This window comes from Hippocampus bargibanti, linkage group LG12 (genome assembly GCF_051943395.1).
Source record: "Hippocampus bargibanti isolate YZ-2025 linkage group LG12, ASM5194339v1, whole genome shotgun sequence".
In the NCBI taxonomy this organism is placed as follows: Eukaryota; Metazoa; Chordata; class Actinopteri; order Syngnathiformes; family Syngnathidae; genus Hippocampus; species Hippocampus bargibanti.
The window spans coordinates 807,501-826,446 of NC_142745.1; the positions used below are offsets into that span (position 1 = coordinate 807,501).

The 18,946-nt window shown below is 43.2% G+C and overlaps 1 protein-coding gene across 2 annotated transcripts in view; it reads right to left on the reverse strand.

Moving 5' to 3' along the window:
* LOC148889842 (proto-oncogene tyrosine-protein kinase Src-like) overlaps positions 1 to 17,430 on the reverse strand; it is an 18,804-nt gene extending 1,374 nt beyond the window's left edge. Inside the window, exons 1-13 of one of the 2 annotated variants that reach the window (XM_089009444.1) lie at positions 17,197 to 17,430; positions 13,988 to 14,266; positions 12,738 to 12,837; positions 11,288 to 11,305; positions 9,222 to 9,320; positions 9,026 to 9,129; positions 5,691 to 5,840; positions 5,451 to 5,606; positions 4,580 to 4,759; positions 3,755 to 3,831; positions 3,529 to 3,682; positions 2,681 to 2,812; positions 1 to 1,588 (exon numbers count right to left, since the gene is read on the reverse strand). The exon at positions 1 to 1,588 is cut by the window's left edge and continues 1,374 nt beyond it. In XM_089009444.1, coding sequence (XP_088865570.1) covers positions 1,380 to 1,588; positions 2,681 to 2,812; positions 3,529 to 3,682; positions 3,755 to 3,831; positions 4,580 to 4,759; positions 5,451 to 5,606; positions 5,691 to 5,840; positions 9,026 to 9,129; positions 9,222 to 9,320; positions 11,288 to 11,305; positions 12,738 to 12,837; positions 13,988 to 14,266; positions 17,197 to 17,206 — 1,668 coding nt within the window. In that variant the 5' untranslated portion in view covers positions 17,207 to 17,430 and the 3' untranslated portion in view covers positions 1 to 1,379. The remainder of the gene's footprint in view (positions 1,589 to 2,680; positions 2,813 to 3,528; positions 3,683 to 3,754; positions 3,832 to 4,579; positions 4,760 to 5,450; positions 5,607 to 5,690; positions 5,841 to 9,025; positions 9,130 to 9,221; positions 9,321 to 11,287; positions 11,306 to 12,737; positions 12,838 to 13,987; positions 14,267 to 17,196) is intronic. The other variant, XM_089009445.1, reaches the window with a different exon arrangement.
* Between the last annotated feature and the right edge of the window lie 1,516 nt (positions 17,431 to 18,946).

The following is an 18,946-nucleotide window of genomic DNA, read 5'->3' on the forward strand; positions in this document are numbered from 1 at the left end:
CAATACCAACAGCAGTTGAGCGAGCGGCCTTCTCTAGTGACGTGTACGATGAGCAATGAGACATCACCGCCGTATGGAAAACCGTTGGAGCATTTATTCAATGTCCTTGATACCCAACTTAAGGTCCAAAGACTATTCAGTGCAATAATAGAACAACTATGGCGCACGAGTAGAACAATTGAGTCTTAAAGGACAACCGACACCATTTTTTTTGGTTTCCTAACTGACAACTGCCAGAAAATGAGCTCGAAACTGGACACATTCAGAAAGTCCCGCCCCCTTGTTCGTGGTGTCACGCCAGGAAACTCCTCCACAAACTGCCTTGCTCCAGAATCAAAACAATGGCTTCAGAGAGTTCAGATGCTTTCTTGTTACTCTCCAGTTATGAATAGGATTCAAATAGTTGTGAAGAAGAAAGCATCAATGTTTGCAATGGATGAAAGAAGTCCTTCCGTATCAATTCGAGGCGTCTGGACTCCAATGTAGCGCCCAGAAAATGTACAAGATGTCCTACAAGCTCTGTTGGAAATGGGCTGATTTGTCCGCTGGGAATGTGTGTCAACTTACACCTTATTTATGCGTGTTATCGCCATTGGCTGCGACACAACAATTCACCGTCGCGTTATTTATGTGTTTTCCTTCTAATTTCGCCATTAACACTGTGTTTTCAGACGTAAAAAGTAACCAAAATGCATTGTGTGTGGCTTTCTCGGTCAGGGGCGTTCCCTGCGTGACGTCACGTCAGGAATCGTCGTCAACTGGAAAACAAGACTTGCTGAATATTCAGCGCATGTTTTAAAAAGGTCAAATCCAGCTCTATGCGCTGGAATCTTTGTCAAATGTGCTCAGTAGAAGTCATTTGACAAATGATGGACGCAACGTGGCCAGAGGTGTCGGTTGTCCTTTAATTGAATGTGATATATTTCCATGAAAGTACCCTCAATTTCCGGTTGATTATCATCATACTGTCATCGTGAAGTGACAAGTTCCAATTTGGAATAATGAAAAACAAAATGGCGAAATTGACTTTCCATGAAAACCTCTGAGCAATTTGTCACCCCAATTATGGCTCAGATGGCAAAATTATGAATACAAGTTCCCTGCTCTTTTGCAGAAAATAAAGTACCTTAGACGCAGGGACGCTTGAGTCGACTTTTTATCCCCTTTGGACGCCATGTTTGGAGCCTTTTCCGTCAGTCTCGTGCTTCACTCCTCAAAGCCTGCGTGCGTCCTGAACAAAGTTGCAGGTCGCTCTGCAGAACATCCAGAAAGAAGCTTCTCCGGGTCCACGATGGCACCGCTCCATGGCTTCCTCCTCCTTCCTTTGAGGTGGTTTAGTGCAGAGCGGAGGAGTTTGGTGTGTATGTGACTGTGTGGTTCTATAGGTTCTCCCCAGGCTGGTACTGCGGTTCCGTGGAGGTGAAGTAGTCCTCCAGAAAGCCCTGCAGGTATTCAAAGGTGGGCCTTTCTTCCGGGTCCTTCCGCCAGCAGGAGAGCATGAGCTCGTGCAAGGAACCGGGACATTCGGACGGGCACGGCATCCGGTAACCGCGCTCCACCTGGTCCAAGACCTCGCGGTTCACCATGCCTGCAAAGGGAAACAACAAAGACATTGGTGTCAAGGAAATACAGGTAACGTCCCAGTTGCCATCGGGTTCCGTTGCGACAAAACGGTCGTAAGTTGAAATCCTTTCAAAATGGCCGCCGTGACGTTTACACCAGGATGCCAGGATCGTTCGTATCGCATGTCAATCTGTTGTTTTTAAGCAACGTTTTCCATTGAATACTATTATATACCAAACTGTTTGCAGTTCATTGATCAATTTGAGAACTTTTAGTGTCATTTTTATCATTTTATATTTCATATGATCCTGTGACTGTAAAGTCACCTTCAGAGTTTTCAAAGACGCTTAGAAATCAAATGTATTATTATTGCTGGCTACTTAGCTAGCTCTCTATTGTCTATTAGCTATCTGGTTGGCTGGCTGGCTATCTAGTGCGCTATATAACTTGCTGCGAACTATTAGCTAGCTATTAGCTACATAGTTAGCTTTCTATCTATTTGTGTTATTCCGGGTTGAGTGAATGCATGTGGCTGCCGCTGTCTAGCTATTTAGCCATCTATCTAGCTAGCTATCTGGCTAGGTACCTTTCTATTTGCTATTTAGTTGAGTAACTAGCTATCTAGCTGGCTATCTATTAGCTATCAAGTAGCTAGCTTGATTTCTATCTATTTGAGTTACTTATGGGTTGAGTGAACGCTGGCACGTGTGGCTGCCGCTGCTCACCCACAGAAAAAAAAACTTCCTGTGAAAAATAAAAAATCCCCTGACTGTAAAGTGACCTTGAGAGTTTTATAAGTAAATGTATTATTATTATTATTAGATATGTGAATCAAACCTCTGAAGATGAAGGACATTGATTCGCTGTGGCCACCCCTTAAAGTAAAAGCCGAAAGGAAAAGGAAATTACGTATAAATATTATTATAAATATTATACGTGAGGATGTAGTATGATTTTTGTCCACTTGGGGTCGCAATTCTCACGTTAGACACTGTAATGGGGGACCCAAGTGTGCATGTATTTGATCCCAACGTTAGCAAACAGTCGACGGGGTGTGTTCAGTTTCACGCGTCGAAGTTCAGTGTGGACTTAGTGGGTGTTTTTGGAAGAATTTTACCTGGATAAGGGACTCGACCTTTGGTGGCCAACTCTGTAAGCAGGACCCCGAAGGACCACACGTCCGACTTGATGGTGAAACGTCCGTAAAGAGCCGCCTCGGGGGCCGTCCATTTGATGGGGAACTTCGCTCCTAAAAAGAAGAAGATAACATTGAGACAAGCCAAAACATTTCTTACCCGTGAAATGCTAAAGTACCGTATTTTCCGGTGGATAAGGTGCACCGGACTATAAGGCGCACTCCCAATGAATTGTGTCTTTTTAAACGTTTTCCATATATAGGGCTCACCTGAATTAAAAAGGTTTTCCAAGTGTCATCTATAAATATACAAAGGTTTTCCAAATAGCTATTACTTTTATATATATATATATATATATATATATATATATATACAGTAAAGTCTCGTTATATCGATATTCTCGGGAGTCCAAAAAAATATCGATATAACCGGGACTATCGATATATACGACCCTGCGCGCATGTAATTTTCTCCTTGCGTTCATAGAAATAGTATCGTAATAAGCGGTACTATCGATATAACCGATATTGATATAACGAGACTTTACTATATATAATAATCAGAATCAGAATCAGAATACCTTTATTCGTCCCGCAATGGGGAAATTTGCAGTAACTGTGAGGAATTAATCAGCCCGTTTCCACAGGCTGATAAATTCCTCCCACGGAGCTTGGTCGCCCTCTTCTTTCTCTTTTTGGTGCAACATGACATTTTCAGACCAGTCGGTTGTCCTTTAAACGTTATGTGACTTGAATATTGGCACTACAGATAACGGAAGACATGACACACAAAGACCCGCAGAGTGGAGAAGCCGCAAGTAAACACGCACCCTGCCTGGCAGTGTACTCGTTATCTTCGATGAGTCTTGCCAGGCCGAAGTCGGCCACCTTGCACACCAGGTTGTCGCCCACTAGGATGTTGGCGGCGCGCAGGTCTCTGTGCACGTAGTTCATCCTCTCCACATACGCCATCCCCGCCGCAATCTACACAAATGAGAATGCGATTGCGTTAGCGCCGCGGTGGAATGATGGGATGCAGCGCGACAGAGGCCCGACCTGCGCTGCCATGTCCACCAGTTGAGGCAGTCGAAGCATTTTGCCTGCTTCCCCTTTCAGGAAGTCCAGTAAACTGCCTTCAGGGGTGAGATTTTGAAGAAACAAAAAACATCATTTAGAAAAATGTACACATTCTATGAAAAGGATCTGATTGTCTTGTGCATATTGATCAATTATTGTCATCATAATAATAATACATTTCATTGATAAACACCTTTCAAAACTCTCAAGGTCACTTTACAGTCACAGGATAAGTTTTTCTTTGGGCAGCCGCACGCGCCAGCCTTCACTCAACCGGGAAGTAACTCAAATAGATAGAAAGCGAGCTAGCTAGCTAGCTACTCAATAGCTAATAGATAGCCAGCTAGATAGCTAGCCAGTCAGCTAGATAGCCAGTGAATCAAGTCTAATGTAGTGGTCCGGCCGACCATCCATTTAATACAGCACTTTTAAATGCGTTAGCCAGCGCCGAAAGCAGCTGACTTTGGTCTGCAGCCAACGAGGTCATTAACTCAATCACAAATGTATTCGGGAATTAAAAATATGACGTAGAGCGCCATTCCCCAATTTTTTTTCACGCTAGGGTGCTGATAAAGCGCTGGTTCACTTCCACGACGGGGCAGCATTTGCCTTTTGTTCATGTTAGCGCTTTGTTCCAGCTTCGGCTGCTGTTAAAGCGCTATATCGACCAATATTGCATTGGCTTTTGTACAGCCGCCCTCATTTCAAGCTCATATAACATCAGACTCATATCATTTAGGAATGAACTCTTTTTTTTCGACTGAAAGAAGAGAGTAATATAATAATAACACAAAACAATAATACCTTGGCTCATATATTCTGTGACGATGTAAATGGGTTCCTCAGACACCACGGCGTAAAGCTGAACCAGCTTCTCATGCCTGAGTTTCTTCATGACTTGCGCTTCTTGCAGAAAGGCCTCGGGTGACATGGTGCCCGGCTTTAGGGTCTTAATGGCCACCCGTGTCGTACCGTTCCACGTGCCTGACCAAAAAGAGGAAACAAACATGTTCTTCTTGTCAAATCCGTTGTCAGGATTATTGTTGTGGGAATTTGCCCCGGTCACAGAAGCCAAATGTTAAACCCTCGCGTATTTTGCGCTGTTATAAGTGGATAGAATCAAAAGATGACATGAACGATTACTGCTTTTATCAGGTGGCTGGTGACCCGTCATTACTACTACTAAACTACAGTATTTTCTGCCGCACCCAAAAGGCTTGATTTTATTTTATTTTATTTTTTTGTTCAAACGATGGCCGTGCGCCTTATACGCCGGTGCACCTTATATGTGAAGTCATATTGAGCCACAACAGGTCTGGCAACGACTGTCAGCAGCCACCGACTGACTCCATTTCCCGCTTTAGAAGAAGTAGTGCGTAACCCAGCCTCGACTGTATAATGGTGTACCTTTATAAAAACCTTTATATGTTTACATATTACATTTGGAAAACCTGGAAATGTTTAAAAATACACCATTCATTGGGGGTGCACCTTATACACCGGAAATTACGGTAATTTTACATGCGTGTCAGGTGTTATTGATTTTATGACGTAGCCTGCCGGCCGGATGAAGGTTGGCCACGGGCCGTTTTGGGCCCCCGGGCCGGACTTTGGACACCAATATCGGAACTAAGGTGTGGACTTTGCTTTGAATACAGCGCAGAGCAGTTCTTACCCATCCAGACCTCTCCGAAGCAGCCCTGGCCGAGTTTTAGGTCAAGCCGGAGGGACTCTCGAGGGATCTCCCAGGCATCCCGAGCCAGCCCCTGCGTCTGAGGCTTGGCCACAGGGCACACGTCGGTCAAGGCGTGGCACAGCCCATCCGAGTGTTCTGTAAGATTGAGTAACGTCGCACGTCACGGAGGCTTTCAGAGCTTTTTTTTTTTTTTCCCCCGGAAGAGTCTTGCGTACTCACTGCGATAATGGAAGACTAACTGCTGCAGGCTGGTGAACTGCGTGCGGGACGTGATGTAGAAGCCGCCGCTATCCAGCTTCCTGATCTTGTAATGTTTCACATTCAGACCTTTGGTGTTGTCGTAATCCAGCACCGAAAGGCAATAAGCTCCTAAGAGAAAATGGAGAGAGATGGAATGGAACAACAATGTAAGCGCGTCGCGTCAGGCGTGGGACAGCTGCTCTGTGGCGTTTCCCCAACAGCTGCACCGGGTTGACTTCCCGCTGGGCCCCTATAGGTGGCTGAAGAATGCCATCGTGCCATTTGACCTCATCGTGCCTAAATCTGTGATTTAGTCAAATGTCACTATACTATACTCACAATGCACTAATACCCCTATCATCAAGAGGAAACCCGGAAGTTCATCATCCATTGACAACTACCATCACACTCACACTCACATCATCACTCACCTTGATTATACACTGCAGTTTATTTCTTTAATTACAATCCAATAGCACATTTATTATCAAATAAATAAGGTATATTTTGTGTAGTTTTAAAGGACAACCGACATCACTTTTTTGTTTTTTAACTGACACCAGAAAAACGTTTTATAGCATCTAAAATAGCCAAAACACGCAGGCTGATATTTTTAGTCAAATGCAAAACACCAATCAAAATGACTTCAAGTGTCCAAAATCCGCAAAAAATTGAGCTGCGAATTGTGCATTTTCAGAAAGTCCCGCCGCCAGTTCGTGACGTCACGCCAAGACGTCTTTGCCTTGCTCTACAATCAAAACATTGGCTTCAGATTGGGAGAAGATGCTTTCTTGTTACGCATCCAGTTATGAATATGATTCAAATAGTTCTGAAGAGGAAAGCATACATATTTGCAATTGGTTAAAGAAGGTCTTCCGGGTCATTTTGAGGGATCAAGATGTGTAGCGTCACAGAAAATGCAGGAGGTGGCGCCAGAGCTCCGTTGAAAATGGGTTCATTTTGCAGCTTGGAATTTTTGTCAGCGAATATCAAATAGTTGTCTCGGTGTAACACACAAGGATTCACCATCGCGTTATTTATGTGTTTTCCTTCTAATTTCGCCATCAACACCAAGTTTTCTGACCAAACAAAGTACCGCAAAATGCATTGACGTGATACAATGTGTCCTTTCTCGGTCAGGGGCGTTCCTTCAGTGACGTAACGTGAGGACTCGTCGACCAACTCAAAAACAAGACTTCCGGAATATTCAGCGCGAGTCTTAAAAGGTAAAATATAGCGACATGCGGTGGAATCTTTGTAAAATACACTCAGTAGAAGTCATTTGAAGCGTTTTTACAAATTATGGACACAACTTGTCCGAGGGCGTCGGTTGTCCTTTAAGGCTTATTTAGTTTCATGGGGACCTGGGAACGGATTATTCTCATTTTAATGGTTTCTTATGGGAAATAAATGTTTGGAAGACAAACTTTTCACCTTACACTTCCTGGGAACCAATTAAGTTCATAAACTGAGGTATCACCGTACTCTGCCATAGACATGATATTCAGAGAAGTGGGAACTGGTTGAAATTGTGACAAAAACACACGAGAAATGTCCTTTCACACAAAATGTCAAGCTGGTAAACCCACGACTCAGCCTTTCAGCGCATTGTTCTCACAGCATCAGTTGATATCAAAAAAATGACTGCAGGTGAGTCATGCATCTTAGTCAGTGCGACAAACGCGTCACAGTGAGAATGGCGTTGGACATGGAAGAAGACTCCCCTCTTCCTTCCATTTTATTTCCTTCTACCCACTTTTCAGCTTCATCTTTGACACTCACGGTGAACTGGGTCTTGTAGCCGCAGGAGACAATTGCGGCACCCTCTTAGGCTGACCTACTTCTGACACTGTGATTCACCCCCTATCTATTCAGCCCTCCCTACCTCCACACACGTGCTTCTTTCTTCAAAAACAAAAACCAAAAACGCAACCCCCTCCCCCAAAGAGCTGCTGTAGGCCAACCCAGTCGAAACGGCGCCACGGGCGTCGGAGAACAAAGACGCGGCGCCACGGGCCTGCGCGAGTGCCCCCAATTGATATCATGACGAGGGCGTCTTGGATACATTGGCTGATTTCACATCTCGGTAGCTTTGCATCAACTGCGATGCGCAGCCAAAGTCCACCATTGCTTCCTACTTTTGCTTCCCAGAAGGGATTGAATAGAAAGCTGACTTTTTAATGTGGCAATTGGACAGACAGTCGTTATTATAATAATAATAATAATAATACATTTAATTTACAAGCGCCTTTCTGAACACCCAAGGACACTTTACAACAAAAACAATACAAAAACAGTAATATGAATAAAACAATACATAATAAAACAGCAGATTAGAGATGCGCTCCCAAACTCTGGGAGCACATGGCTGAAAGCTCTGCACCCCATCGTGGTGAGACGGGCAGAGGGCATACAGAGGTGGAGGGAGGAAGAGGATCTGAGGGCCCGAGAGAGAACGGAGATTTGAAGTAGGTCAGACAGATAGGAGGCGGGGGGGCAAGGTTATGGATGGCTTTAAATGTAAACAGAAGTATCTTGAAGTCAATACGAAGGTTAACAGGGAGCCAATGGAGCTGCTGGAGGACAGGAGTGATGTGGTGAAAGGAGGGGGTTTTAGTGATGATCCGCCCTGAGGAATTTTGGACCACTTGGAGCTTATTGAGACATTTTTGATTGACCCCGTAAACAAGTGAGTTGTTGTCATTAGCAACAATGTGAGCTTCAGTTTTTCCGCATTTTGTTTGAGGTTTCAGGCTTATACCGAAATGACTCAGAGATTCTGCACACAACACAATATCATGCAATGATGCCCCCCCCCCAAGAGAAAAAAAAACATGCATGTTTTTAAATAACTAATAAATTATACGTATTGTAGCTTTGTGAGGAAGCTCCAATTTAATGTCTTCGTTTGTTTCATCGTGTCCTTGAGAGTTTTGAAAGGCGCTTAATAAATGAAATTTATTATTTGGATTGGATTGGATTTGCCTTTATGACTCTTGCAGTGGAGATATGTACATTTCATAGGAGCACAGTGATGAAAGGAAAAGAAGAAGTAGAAAAACAAAATACAGGAGCTGCTGAAAAGGCAGCCATTGACAACTCTGTCAGACGAGTCCAGGTTTGCTTGCGACCAAATGGTGGACATTTGGAACACACCTTGGGAAAGCCATAAAGGGACTAAAAATTGACAGAAATAGCTGAAACTCTGCTGAAGGGCCTTCCATAAAGTGAATAAAGCGTGGTTGTCATTTGAAATCAATAGCTTTTTTAATCAAAGCCACAAATGCCATTTTCATGGGTACGGAGTGTCTCACCTTTGGTGGTCTCACTCTCCCTCACCAGGAAGGTCCCTCGTCTGTTCTGTAAATTCAAAAGGATCCTTTCCGAGTCTCGTCGAGTGATCTTGCCAAAATACCACCTGCCCAAAGTGGAGCCACACAACAAGTAGGAAGTACAGTTTGGGGTTTCCAAAGAAAAGGCCTCGTTGCTAGACGGTGCGGGAGGACGTACTCTTCGGCCTGGATGGAGTCTGACGGCGCCACGTAATTGCTGGGGATGTAACCGCTTTCTCCCGTCGTCAGCGAGCGAGCCAACCACCAGTCTCCTTCTCTGCGATGGAAATGCAGACAAAGAACATGAAAAAAAAGGAAATGATGGAAAACTCACAGGTGCCTCTAATCCTCCCACGTTCTGCGTGGCTTAAGAGTTGTCGGGTGACTAGAAAGGTCAGTTGCGCAGACAGAACAAGCTGCCGGGATTTTGCAAAAACTGGAGTTACCTTCGTCACCTTAAAGAACAACCGACATCACTTTTGTTTCCTAACTGACATCAGAAAAACGTTTTATAGCATCTAAAATAGCCAAAACACGCAGGCTGATATTTTTAGTCAAATGCAAAACAACAATAAAAATGACTTCAAGTGTCCAAAATCTGCAAAAAAATTGAGCTGCGAATTGGGCATTTTCAGAAAGTCCCGCCCCCCTTTCGTGACGTCACGCCAAGACGTCTTTCCTTGCTGGAGAATCAAAACAATGGCTTCAGATTGGGAGAAGATGCTTTCTTGTTACACATCCAGTTATGAATATGATTCAAATAGTTCAGAAGAGGAAAGCATACATGTTTGCAATCGATTCAAATTTATAAATTTATCCCGTGCCATTTTGAGGCACTGGGCGGGAAATGTAGCCCCAAAAAAAGAGGCAGAAAATGGCGACACAGCTCCGTGTAAGGAATAAATCAGCCCGTTTCCACAGGCTGATTAATTCCTTACACGGAGCTTTGTCGCCCTCTTCTGCCTCTTTTAGGTGCAACACAAAGTTTACAGACCAAACAAGTGACGGAAGGACTGCTACAATGTGTCCTTTTTTCGATCATGGGCGTTCCTTCAGTGACATAACATGAGGACTCGTCACCAACTCAAAAATACTTCCGGAATATTCAGTGCGAGTCTTAAAACGTAAAATATAGCTATATGCGGTGGAATCTTTGTAAAATACGCTCAGTAGAAGTCATTTGAAGCCATTTGACAAATGATGGACACAACTTGGCCGGAGACGTCGGTTGTCCTTTAACACTTGTTGAAAAGTGTCGTCTGAAGAGAACGAAAAAGCAAGTTTAGCACATGGCAACCCACTCACTGCACTTCCCAGAGTGATATGAAGAAAAGCTTAAGATTATGGACTGGATATTTCAGAATTATTGGACACTTTATGAACGTATTTTCCGGTGTATGAGGCGCAACCAAAAGCCTTCATTTACTTCAAAAGATGACCCACAACAGGTCTGGCAAATAGTAGTAGTAGCCATTGAATCCATTTCCCCCATGCATGTAGAAGTACTGCGTAACCCCAGCCTCTACCGTAACACCTTATGTGGTGTGCCTTATATTTGGAAAACTTTTATACTGTATATGTATATATTATATTGTTCATTCATTGAAGTAGCCCCTTATACACTGGTGCGCCTTACATATGGAAAAAGTTTGGAAATACACTATTTATTGGGGGTGCGCCTAATACTCTGGTTCGCATTACACACCGGAGACCTCTACTGTAGCGCCTTATAATGTGGTGTGCCTTATATTTGGAAAACTTTTATTTATTTCTGTATTATATTTGGAAAACATTTTTCATTCATTGAATGTGCTCCTTGTACTCTGGTGCGCCTTACATATTGACAAAGTTTGAAAATACGCTATTCATTGGGGGTGCGCCTCATACTCCAGTGCGCCTTATACACCAGAAAATACGGTAATTAAAAAAAGAATATACACTCCGAACAAAAAAAAAAAGTTGTATGCTAATATCGCCATCCCGAGAAAACAAATTCCTTATATTTAACCCCAAGCTATTTACTTTCCCTGCAAACAAATGTATTGCATTCATAAAAAGAATTCCCATATACCTCAGTCCGTGTAATAAGCGACTATCTGTGACATGGTTATGTGTACAACATACTGTATTTATCATGTCCGCCATTTCCATACAAACATTACAGCATGAGTGCAGATTAAAAAAAAGGGTTGCAAAGAATTTTGTTTTGTTTTGTTTTTTTTTATTGCAGGAAGGATTACTGACCTGAAGCTGTACTTTTTCCTAGGAGAGACCGCGAGGCGTGAGAGAGCGAGATAGAAAGAGAGAGAGAGGGAGAGGGAGAGATAACAGACACAGCAGACACATCAAAACACAGCAAGGCGAGCAGCACTCAGACAGACAGCGGAGGCGGACGACACAGCGGTGGGACGACATTACTACCTTACATCATTTCAGTACACACATTTTTGGGGGGTTTTCAAATGGAGGCATTGATGATTTATTTATACACTTTGAATATCATACATTCATCTTTGTTCAGGCCTAATATGTCATTCCGACCATCAGATAAAGAACAGGGAAACAAATATGGCAGAAAGTGACTAAAGGAATACAGTAGAAGAAAAAAATCCTTACATGGCCTTTGCTTTGATTGCCAATCTTAGAGAAGCATTTATTGACATTTATTTCACTTTTGGAATTCAGCTTCTAACAAAAATGTAGTCTTCCAAGATATTATAAGCATCTGTATTTACACGACTGACATTCTCGTGCATCAAAATGAGACTTCATTTTTTCCAATAGTGTGTTTGCTCAATGACCGACATGTTAGGCATGAAAAAAAATTACAACACCCCCCCCCCCCCCCTAAGTACTTTGTTTGACATATTTTATCATTTCCAATAGTGCCTTCAAATATGTGTTGAATTCATTCTGTGGCCACATCATCAAACTGTTGTCAATCATCTCTGCTCATTGAAATGAATTGGAAATGGTCATTAATCTGTTGCAGCCTCCTCAAAAATCTATTTTTGATAAAGAAACCAGCAATTGAAATTCTAAATCTGAGGTGAACAGACACAGCTTGTTAAACCGTCATCTTCATGTCGGAGATCTGGCCTTGGACTAATTTAGGACTTGGTAAACCCCTTGACAGGAAGAGCTCGTTAGCCAGGTTGCAAATCTAGCAGTTCATGGAAAGACAACTCATTAAAAGGTTTATGGATGTTGGTGCTTGGGACATCCAGGGGTGTGGTATTCAAATCAAGAAGACTGCGTTTTACGACTGTATCACTTCAATTAGCATATACTCTCAATAAGTAGCTTGGCAGAGGTTGGGCGTCGGTCGAATAAGCTCACATAAAGTGGCTTCATGAAAATGGCGTCCTGTGCCGGCAGTAAAAGACAATCTTCCTGTGTTCGAGCCTTTGTTCAGAGTGTCTGAACAAACATCTCTGACAGTCACTCATATCTCAAGGCACCACTACAAACCTAATCTTTTATTTCCATTTATATTCATAGACTTCTACTATGACCATTGACGTCAAATTCACTTGATTGTGTAGCTACAAAAGTCACATCCTTCAATGTTTACAACTTGTTTGGGATGCGTTTTAGCAAACATGTGTGATACAATCTGTTTACATTAATTTGCAGTATAAGAAAAGAGGATCAAGATCAATTAACACACACAAGATCAAGTGCGAGTTCTTACGTGTTGTTGACAATCTGCAGCCTGTCGCCTTTCCGAAAGGTCAGATCGGATGCTGTCCGTGACTCATAATCATACAGAGCCACAAACGTCGTGACACCTCCTGCGGGGAAACCGCATGCCAAAAAACCTTCAGGGATCGGGATGGTTAAGTACAACTGCTTGAGTATTAACACTGTCAGGCACATATGGAGTCGTTCATTCTAAAGTAACTAAAATCCATAGTAATTTTCCATACACTCTATGCGTAGATTGAACAGTTTGTCATGGCTTGATGAGGAAATATTGACATGCAGACACAGAGCGATAACGTGTGAAGGACAAAGCTACATCTACTGTCTTTCGTAGGGTACATTAGCGGCAAGGAATTTTTTTGCATTTGTCTCAAATTCTTGCCTTTTGGCATAGATTACACACAGTAATGGTTCATGTAGTGGTTTGAAGGCAGCGAACCTCACCAGTTTCAGATACTCACCTTCTTTCAATGACTACTAACTGCAGACTAGACTGAGGGGTGCCATCCTAGGGCGCCAGAGGATGCGCCCTAGGGTTCAATCCAACCCAGTTTAAGAACCACTGTCTTAAAAGATCCAACAATACAAGATAACCGGTCAGGACCTTTGAAGACATCCAATGATCTGGCCTTTGCTGGCCTTGGAACAGGAGGAAAGACTCAAATGCCGACTAATCATGGGTCTGTGCATGCTGTTTGAGAATCTTTTGCGTCATCCAAAAGCAAAACCTTATGAATCTATGTGAGGAGAAAGCAAAAAGACACTCCACTTCAAGACTACTCACTGGATGGAGCTATATTAGCTGAATCATCTGGCCAGTCTAGACACATTAAGGCTTAATGTCAAGACTGCAGAGCACCGAGGAGCCTTTTAACGTCAGAGCTTTCAAGTCTATTTCACAGCCGAAGGTCGGAGAGTGGGAAAAAAAAAATCTGTACTTCCTCCTCCGCTGTCGACGTGACTCAACATTTCGGAAAATTTACATTGCTAAAAGGAAACATTTTCTTTGACGTTTGTTCGTGAGCAGAATTCACCACAATGGACCAACAAAGAATACAGAGTGTACTTCAGTTTCTTTTTCTTTTCTTGATTGCATGGGTCAATCAAATATGGCCATACCTCATATACAGATGCTCCCCTACTTACAAACATTCAAGCTACGAACAACAGTACATACGAACCTTTTTGTTGTAACATTTTTGTTGAGTCAGAAACATGCAACGTCATTGGAAAGCATACCTGACAAAGGTCCTCTCTGAGGCGAAGTGACCGTCCCTGTGTGGTCGACTCCTCCGAAGAGAGCGAGCTCAGGGGTGTTGGTGGGCGCATGCTGGTACCCCTGATAACCTCGCCGCCCCGTGCCCACCGCAGGACTCCTATTTGGGGTTTGGGTCTGCTGGGCGGGGCTCAGGTGATGGAAATGTCCACCGTCGGACCCAGTCCCGATGGTGCCGTCCACGCTCATGGAGCGCTGGCCTGGTTCCTTGGGCTTGCTCTTGCCGGCCCCCATGTGAAGACCTGAAGTGACAGGAGTGATGGGTAAATGATGTTGTAGGAGCAAGGATGACAAATCTTTCTCCAACTCACAACTGATGTTGGTTCCAGATCAGTTTCGCTAAAAATTCAAACCCATTGTGTATTCCGCAAGTGAATAGCAATTTACTGATAGGTTAAAAAACAGACTTCAACTTCACAGAGTCAACACGCAGACAGACGAGGTAGTTTGCCGTCTGTCCAATCAATCTGGACTGAATCAATGCGCTTTCAACAAAAGGAGAGTTGAAACGGCGGTGAGGCAGGGTAGTTCTAGTTACAACTTGTAAGGACAATGGCAGTAATATTCTGTATGTATGTTTGCCAGGGAAATTTTTACTGTTGTTCATGAACATAATAAGACTGACAAACCAGCTCAGGCGTGATTGTTTGGCCTAGATACAATACAGACATTTTGTTTTGCCTGCATTTTGTGTCTCTGTTTTTACCATAGCTGCATGCTACTTAAGAGATTTGCACAAATTTGAGACAAGGATTGCGATAAAAAAAAAAGAAATCCTTAGATTTAGGTAAATTCAAGGCTTGTGAATCCGGGACTATCTTGCAATATAACTGGAATTCACATAAAATGGCCTACTCCATGTTGTCTTTGTCGTATTTGGCAAAAACTTCGGAATGCTGAATACCTCCCCCTATATGCTTTATGTTAATTATGACCACCGTGAGAGCGTCGGTTAGTGACATATTACCATACGTACAAATTCTTACATCGCCATCAGTGGAACGGAACTGTGTCGTGAACAGAGGACAGATTGTTCTTTGTTCTTCTAAAGTATAATTTTAAACTGCACACTTAATCAAGCTGGCAGGATCTATTTCTCTCGGGCACGATCGTCATGCCCAAGAGAAGACAAACAACAATTGTGGCTATTCAAATACACAAATGCAGACCCAAATCTTTTTTTTTTTTTTTTGCATACAGTTCATCTTAGGTTCAGATTTACACAAGTTACAAGGGAGGATCTATCTATTATTATACATTGCATGAATGGTAAATGCACCACTACCTGGGACGGCTTCTGCATGTATGTACTGACTGATGACCGCAACTATTGACTGTTTTAACACAAAAAAGATATACACAGCACACACTGCTACATATGGTTACATATTGTTTCATATTAGTGGGTACGTTTAAAGGGGGATTCCATCACTATTGGGAATTATTGTCCAACCCGGTCAGAGGCCTGCATCTTACAAATGTACGAAAGTACTTTGAGTTCAGCATTTCCCCACATTCTCTGTTCTCTTATGTATCGTGTTGTCCAAACTGTATGCTAGCGTAGACCTTTGCTGGTCAGGATTCTTATGCCTCAGCAATTTCCATTCGTACAGTTTGTCGGTTTTCTGTATACGTTCCAGTTATGTATCGTTTTATGATAAGCTAATAGAGAGAATCTACCACAATCGTGATTATTGTCATCTGGGAAAAGACAGCATCTTGCAAAAAAAAAAAAAAAGCTAAAGCGCATTACTCTCACTCGATTAGTCAGGAGTATAATCATAAACTATAAACTTATAACTGTCGAAACATGCTGCTCGTCTTTCAACTTCTCTTCCATACAGTTTTACACCAGGTCAAAGGGAATCATTGACGAGTGTCTCAACGATGCTTCCTGGTGGAAGTTAGAACTCCTTTATGTTGAACATATTTATTACGGTCCGCGGAGAATGCCGGCGTCATCCCGACAAAGACAAGTTAAGTGCATCCCCAGAAAACTGTGTCACGGTGTGTGTGTGTGTGTGTGTGTCTCTATATGTATGGATGTGTGTGTTCACGCCACAAGAGCAGACCTCCCTCTGGGAAGCTGAAGATGAGTCATTGCGAGACCAGCTATTTCAGGCCAACTGAAACAGAGACAGTCACACCCGCCTGAAAAGTGCCTTGTTCCTCCTGCGGATGGAGGCACTCTCAGCTCCAGACGGCGTTTGCACCAATGCGTGTGTGCGTATGAGCAGCTGTTCCCTCGTCTCTGGAAAACTCTCGAAATCAACCTCGCGAGCATCTCACATCCTTTTTCCAATACTTGCGTGTTTTTTTTTTCCAACTGAGTGCTATTAACAAACAAGGAAAGAGGAAGTGCCCGCGGGTCCTAAAAAAAGAATGTGGAGGTGCGAGCGTATACAGCTAAGTGCGATTTAGATTTAATTGATTTGCAATATAATGTGCAGACATAATTTGTCAGGTATGACAAATGATAAGTAGGGACCCCTGCTGATGAAATGGGAGAATGTAGGTGTGCATTCTCTCGAGATTTGATTCAACTCTGGCCAAGATGTGGTCTTAACGTCCTTCAGGGGGTGAAGGCAACCTCGTGAGACACACAACAGTGAGTCACACAGCAACAAGCCACCTAAAACAGGTCTGCTTGAAGTGATGGACTGGAATGTGTGAAACGCGTCACATATTCAAAGCCAGCCATCCATCGATTTTCTACAGTTTGCAGGTGAGCTGACGACTATCCCGACTGACTTTAGGGCAAAAAGCCCAAATCACACCGTGGATGAGCTGCCAGTTGAACACAAAAGAGATGGAAAACCATGAGGAGCGAAACGTCCGACACACAGATGACGGCCGAAGAAACCTTTTTATCGATATATATATATATATATATAGTAGGATGCTACTCTACTTAAGTTAGATTTCAAGACAACAGCACTATGAACTTCTTTACCCCCTGGCCTTCCTCCTCCCGTTCGGCATTTCTAGTCCCGATTCGAACATTTGGCTGTGACAAACGTGAACGAGTCACAACAGACGCTAACAGTTGCTGCAGAGCGCGAAGGAAGTCGCCGCTGCCAATGTTGCAGTCCGATCAGAGCGTCGCAGTAAGAGCTTGTGAAGGCGACTCAAAGATGAAAACATTCTGGTTGCATTTTACTGGAGGTCTCACGTGCTGGCATATTCCTGCTGCCGAAAAGGCGCAACCGCTCAGCAGAGTCTCCTCGTTGATGAACGCCGTGGCCAAAAATGCTGAAAAACAATCCGTATCCGACACACAACAACTCAACGCAGTGCTTAGCAATCTCATTTTGTCTTCCGACCTTAACGACTTTTCAGTTGTTTTTAGAAAGTTCTATCTCGCCGCACGTCAAGAAATGGAAGACAGGCAGAGGATGCTGGCATTTGCCTGATTAAAAAAAAAAACAACACTTCCCTTTCCGACCATCTGTGAGTGCGAACTTTGGCTTCGGCGAGTCTTGCCTGTGTGCACTGCTTACTAATTCTAAAAAGGAGGTCAGAGGTCGAATGCGAGTTCACGGCGGAGGTGCCGCGCTCTTTGTCAATAAATGGCAGCATGTGAACTGGGGTGTCAATATTTGACAAGACCAGTTAAGAAGTAAACAAGAGTGGAAGGATTGGTGGAAATTGACCGTGTTGTGTGGGGGGGCGGAATACTTGATGAAGTGACTGAAGAATTCCAGTCGCGCCTTTCTGTCATTTTGCGGGTTTGACTTCTTTCCTCCATTCTGTGTTGGTGCTGTGTGTACTGAATAGTAATGCTGAAAAACGCCTTGCAGGCAGCGGACAAGATGCTACGACAACGATTGTCGCACTTCTCGTACCTCACCGGGGGGGAGAAATTGGAAGAGTAACAGGTGGTGTCGAGCCACCCGTAACAGGTCTGGTGATAGTACTACTTCTGACGGTGGAAAATTGTCGGCTCGACTTCGTCCCACCTTCTGTGTCGTGCCCTTTTCATAGAAAGCCAACAAAGATGACGAATGCAATCAATCTTTCACCACTAATACGATCACCGTGGGTGAAAATTAGCCAGTTTGACTATGGCTGAATTCACTGGCGAGCCGTGGATTTCATCGCTAGGCCTTCTGTAGTGCTACTGTACGTCTGAATCAATCCAGACTGAAAAAAGTGTGTTGTGATTTAATACAAGTCCACTAGAGGGTGCCATTACCCGGGAAATTACTGACCGACCAATCTTAATTATGTCCATTTTTCCTTGAAAGGTCCGTCTTGAAAAGGGCTTGAACAGTAAATCTCCAATCAAATCAATTTCTCCTCCTCATTTAGCCATTTTGGGTTGACAAATCCATTATTAAATCGGCACAACAATATATTTGCTTATGCAGCTCGCTAGAGATACAGTGTGCTAGCACTGGCCAGTATGCTCTTATCACTAGCAGCTTGTGATCAGAGCAGTGTTCCCCAAAAAAAAAAAAACATAGGCTAGTGACTAGCATATTCATACACACCTAAAGGTATATCAGAATCAGAATCAGAATCATCTTTATTGCCAAGTATGTAGAACACACAAGGAATTTGTTTCCGGTAGAACACGCTGCACTAGTATTGTTGTCAAAAAAAAAAAAACTGCTAAGTGGCACTATACAGTTCCATTTTGGCTACTGTTGAATATATTTGTTTATGACTATTGTTTTCCATGTCTCCGTGTGTTGCGCCACCATTTATGTTCAAACATCAGATGCTTGAATGTCAATCAGCACTTAAATATGAATAGACTAACAATTGTCCTTGTGCGGTTGAAGTCTGAGGGCAGCCATCTTACGTTGCCACTGTTCTGGCAACTTCAGTTTTTTAATGTATTTAGTCGTGTGTCTGAAACGATTATCCCTGTGTGGAGTAATGCGAGTACCTCCAACTCTCAAAAAAGTAACATAAAT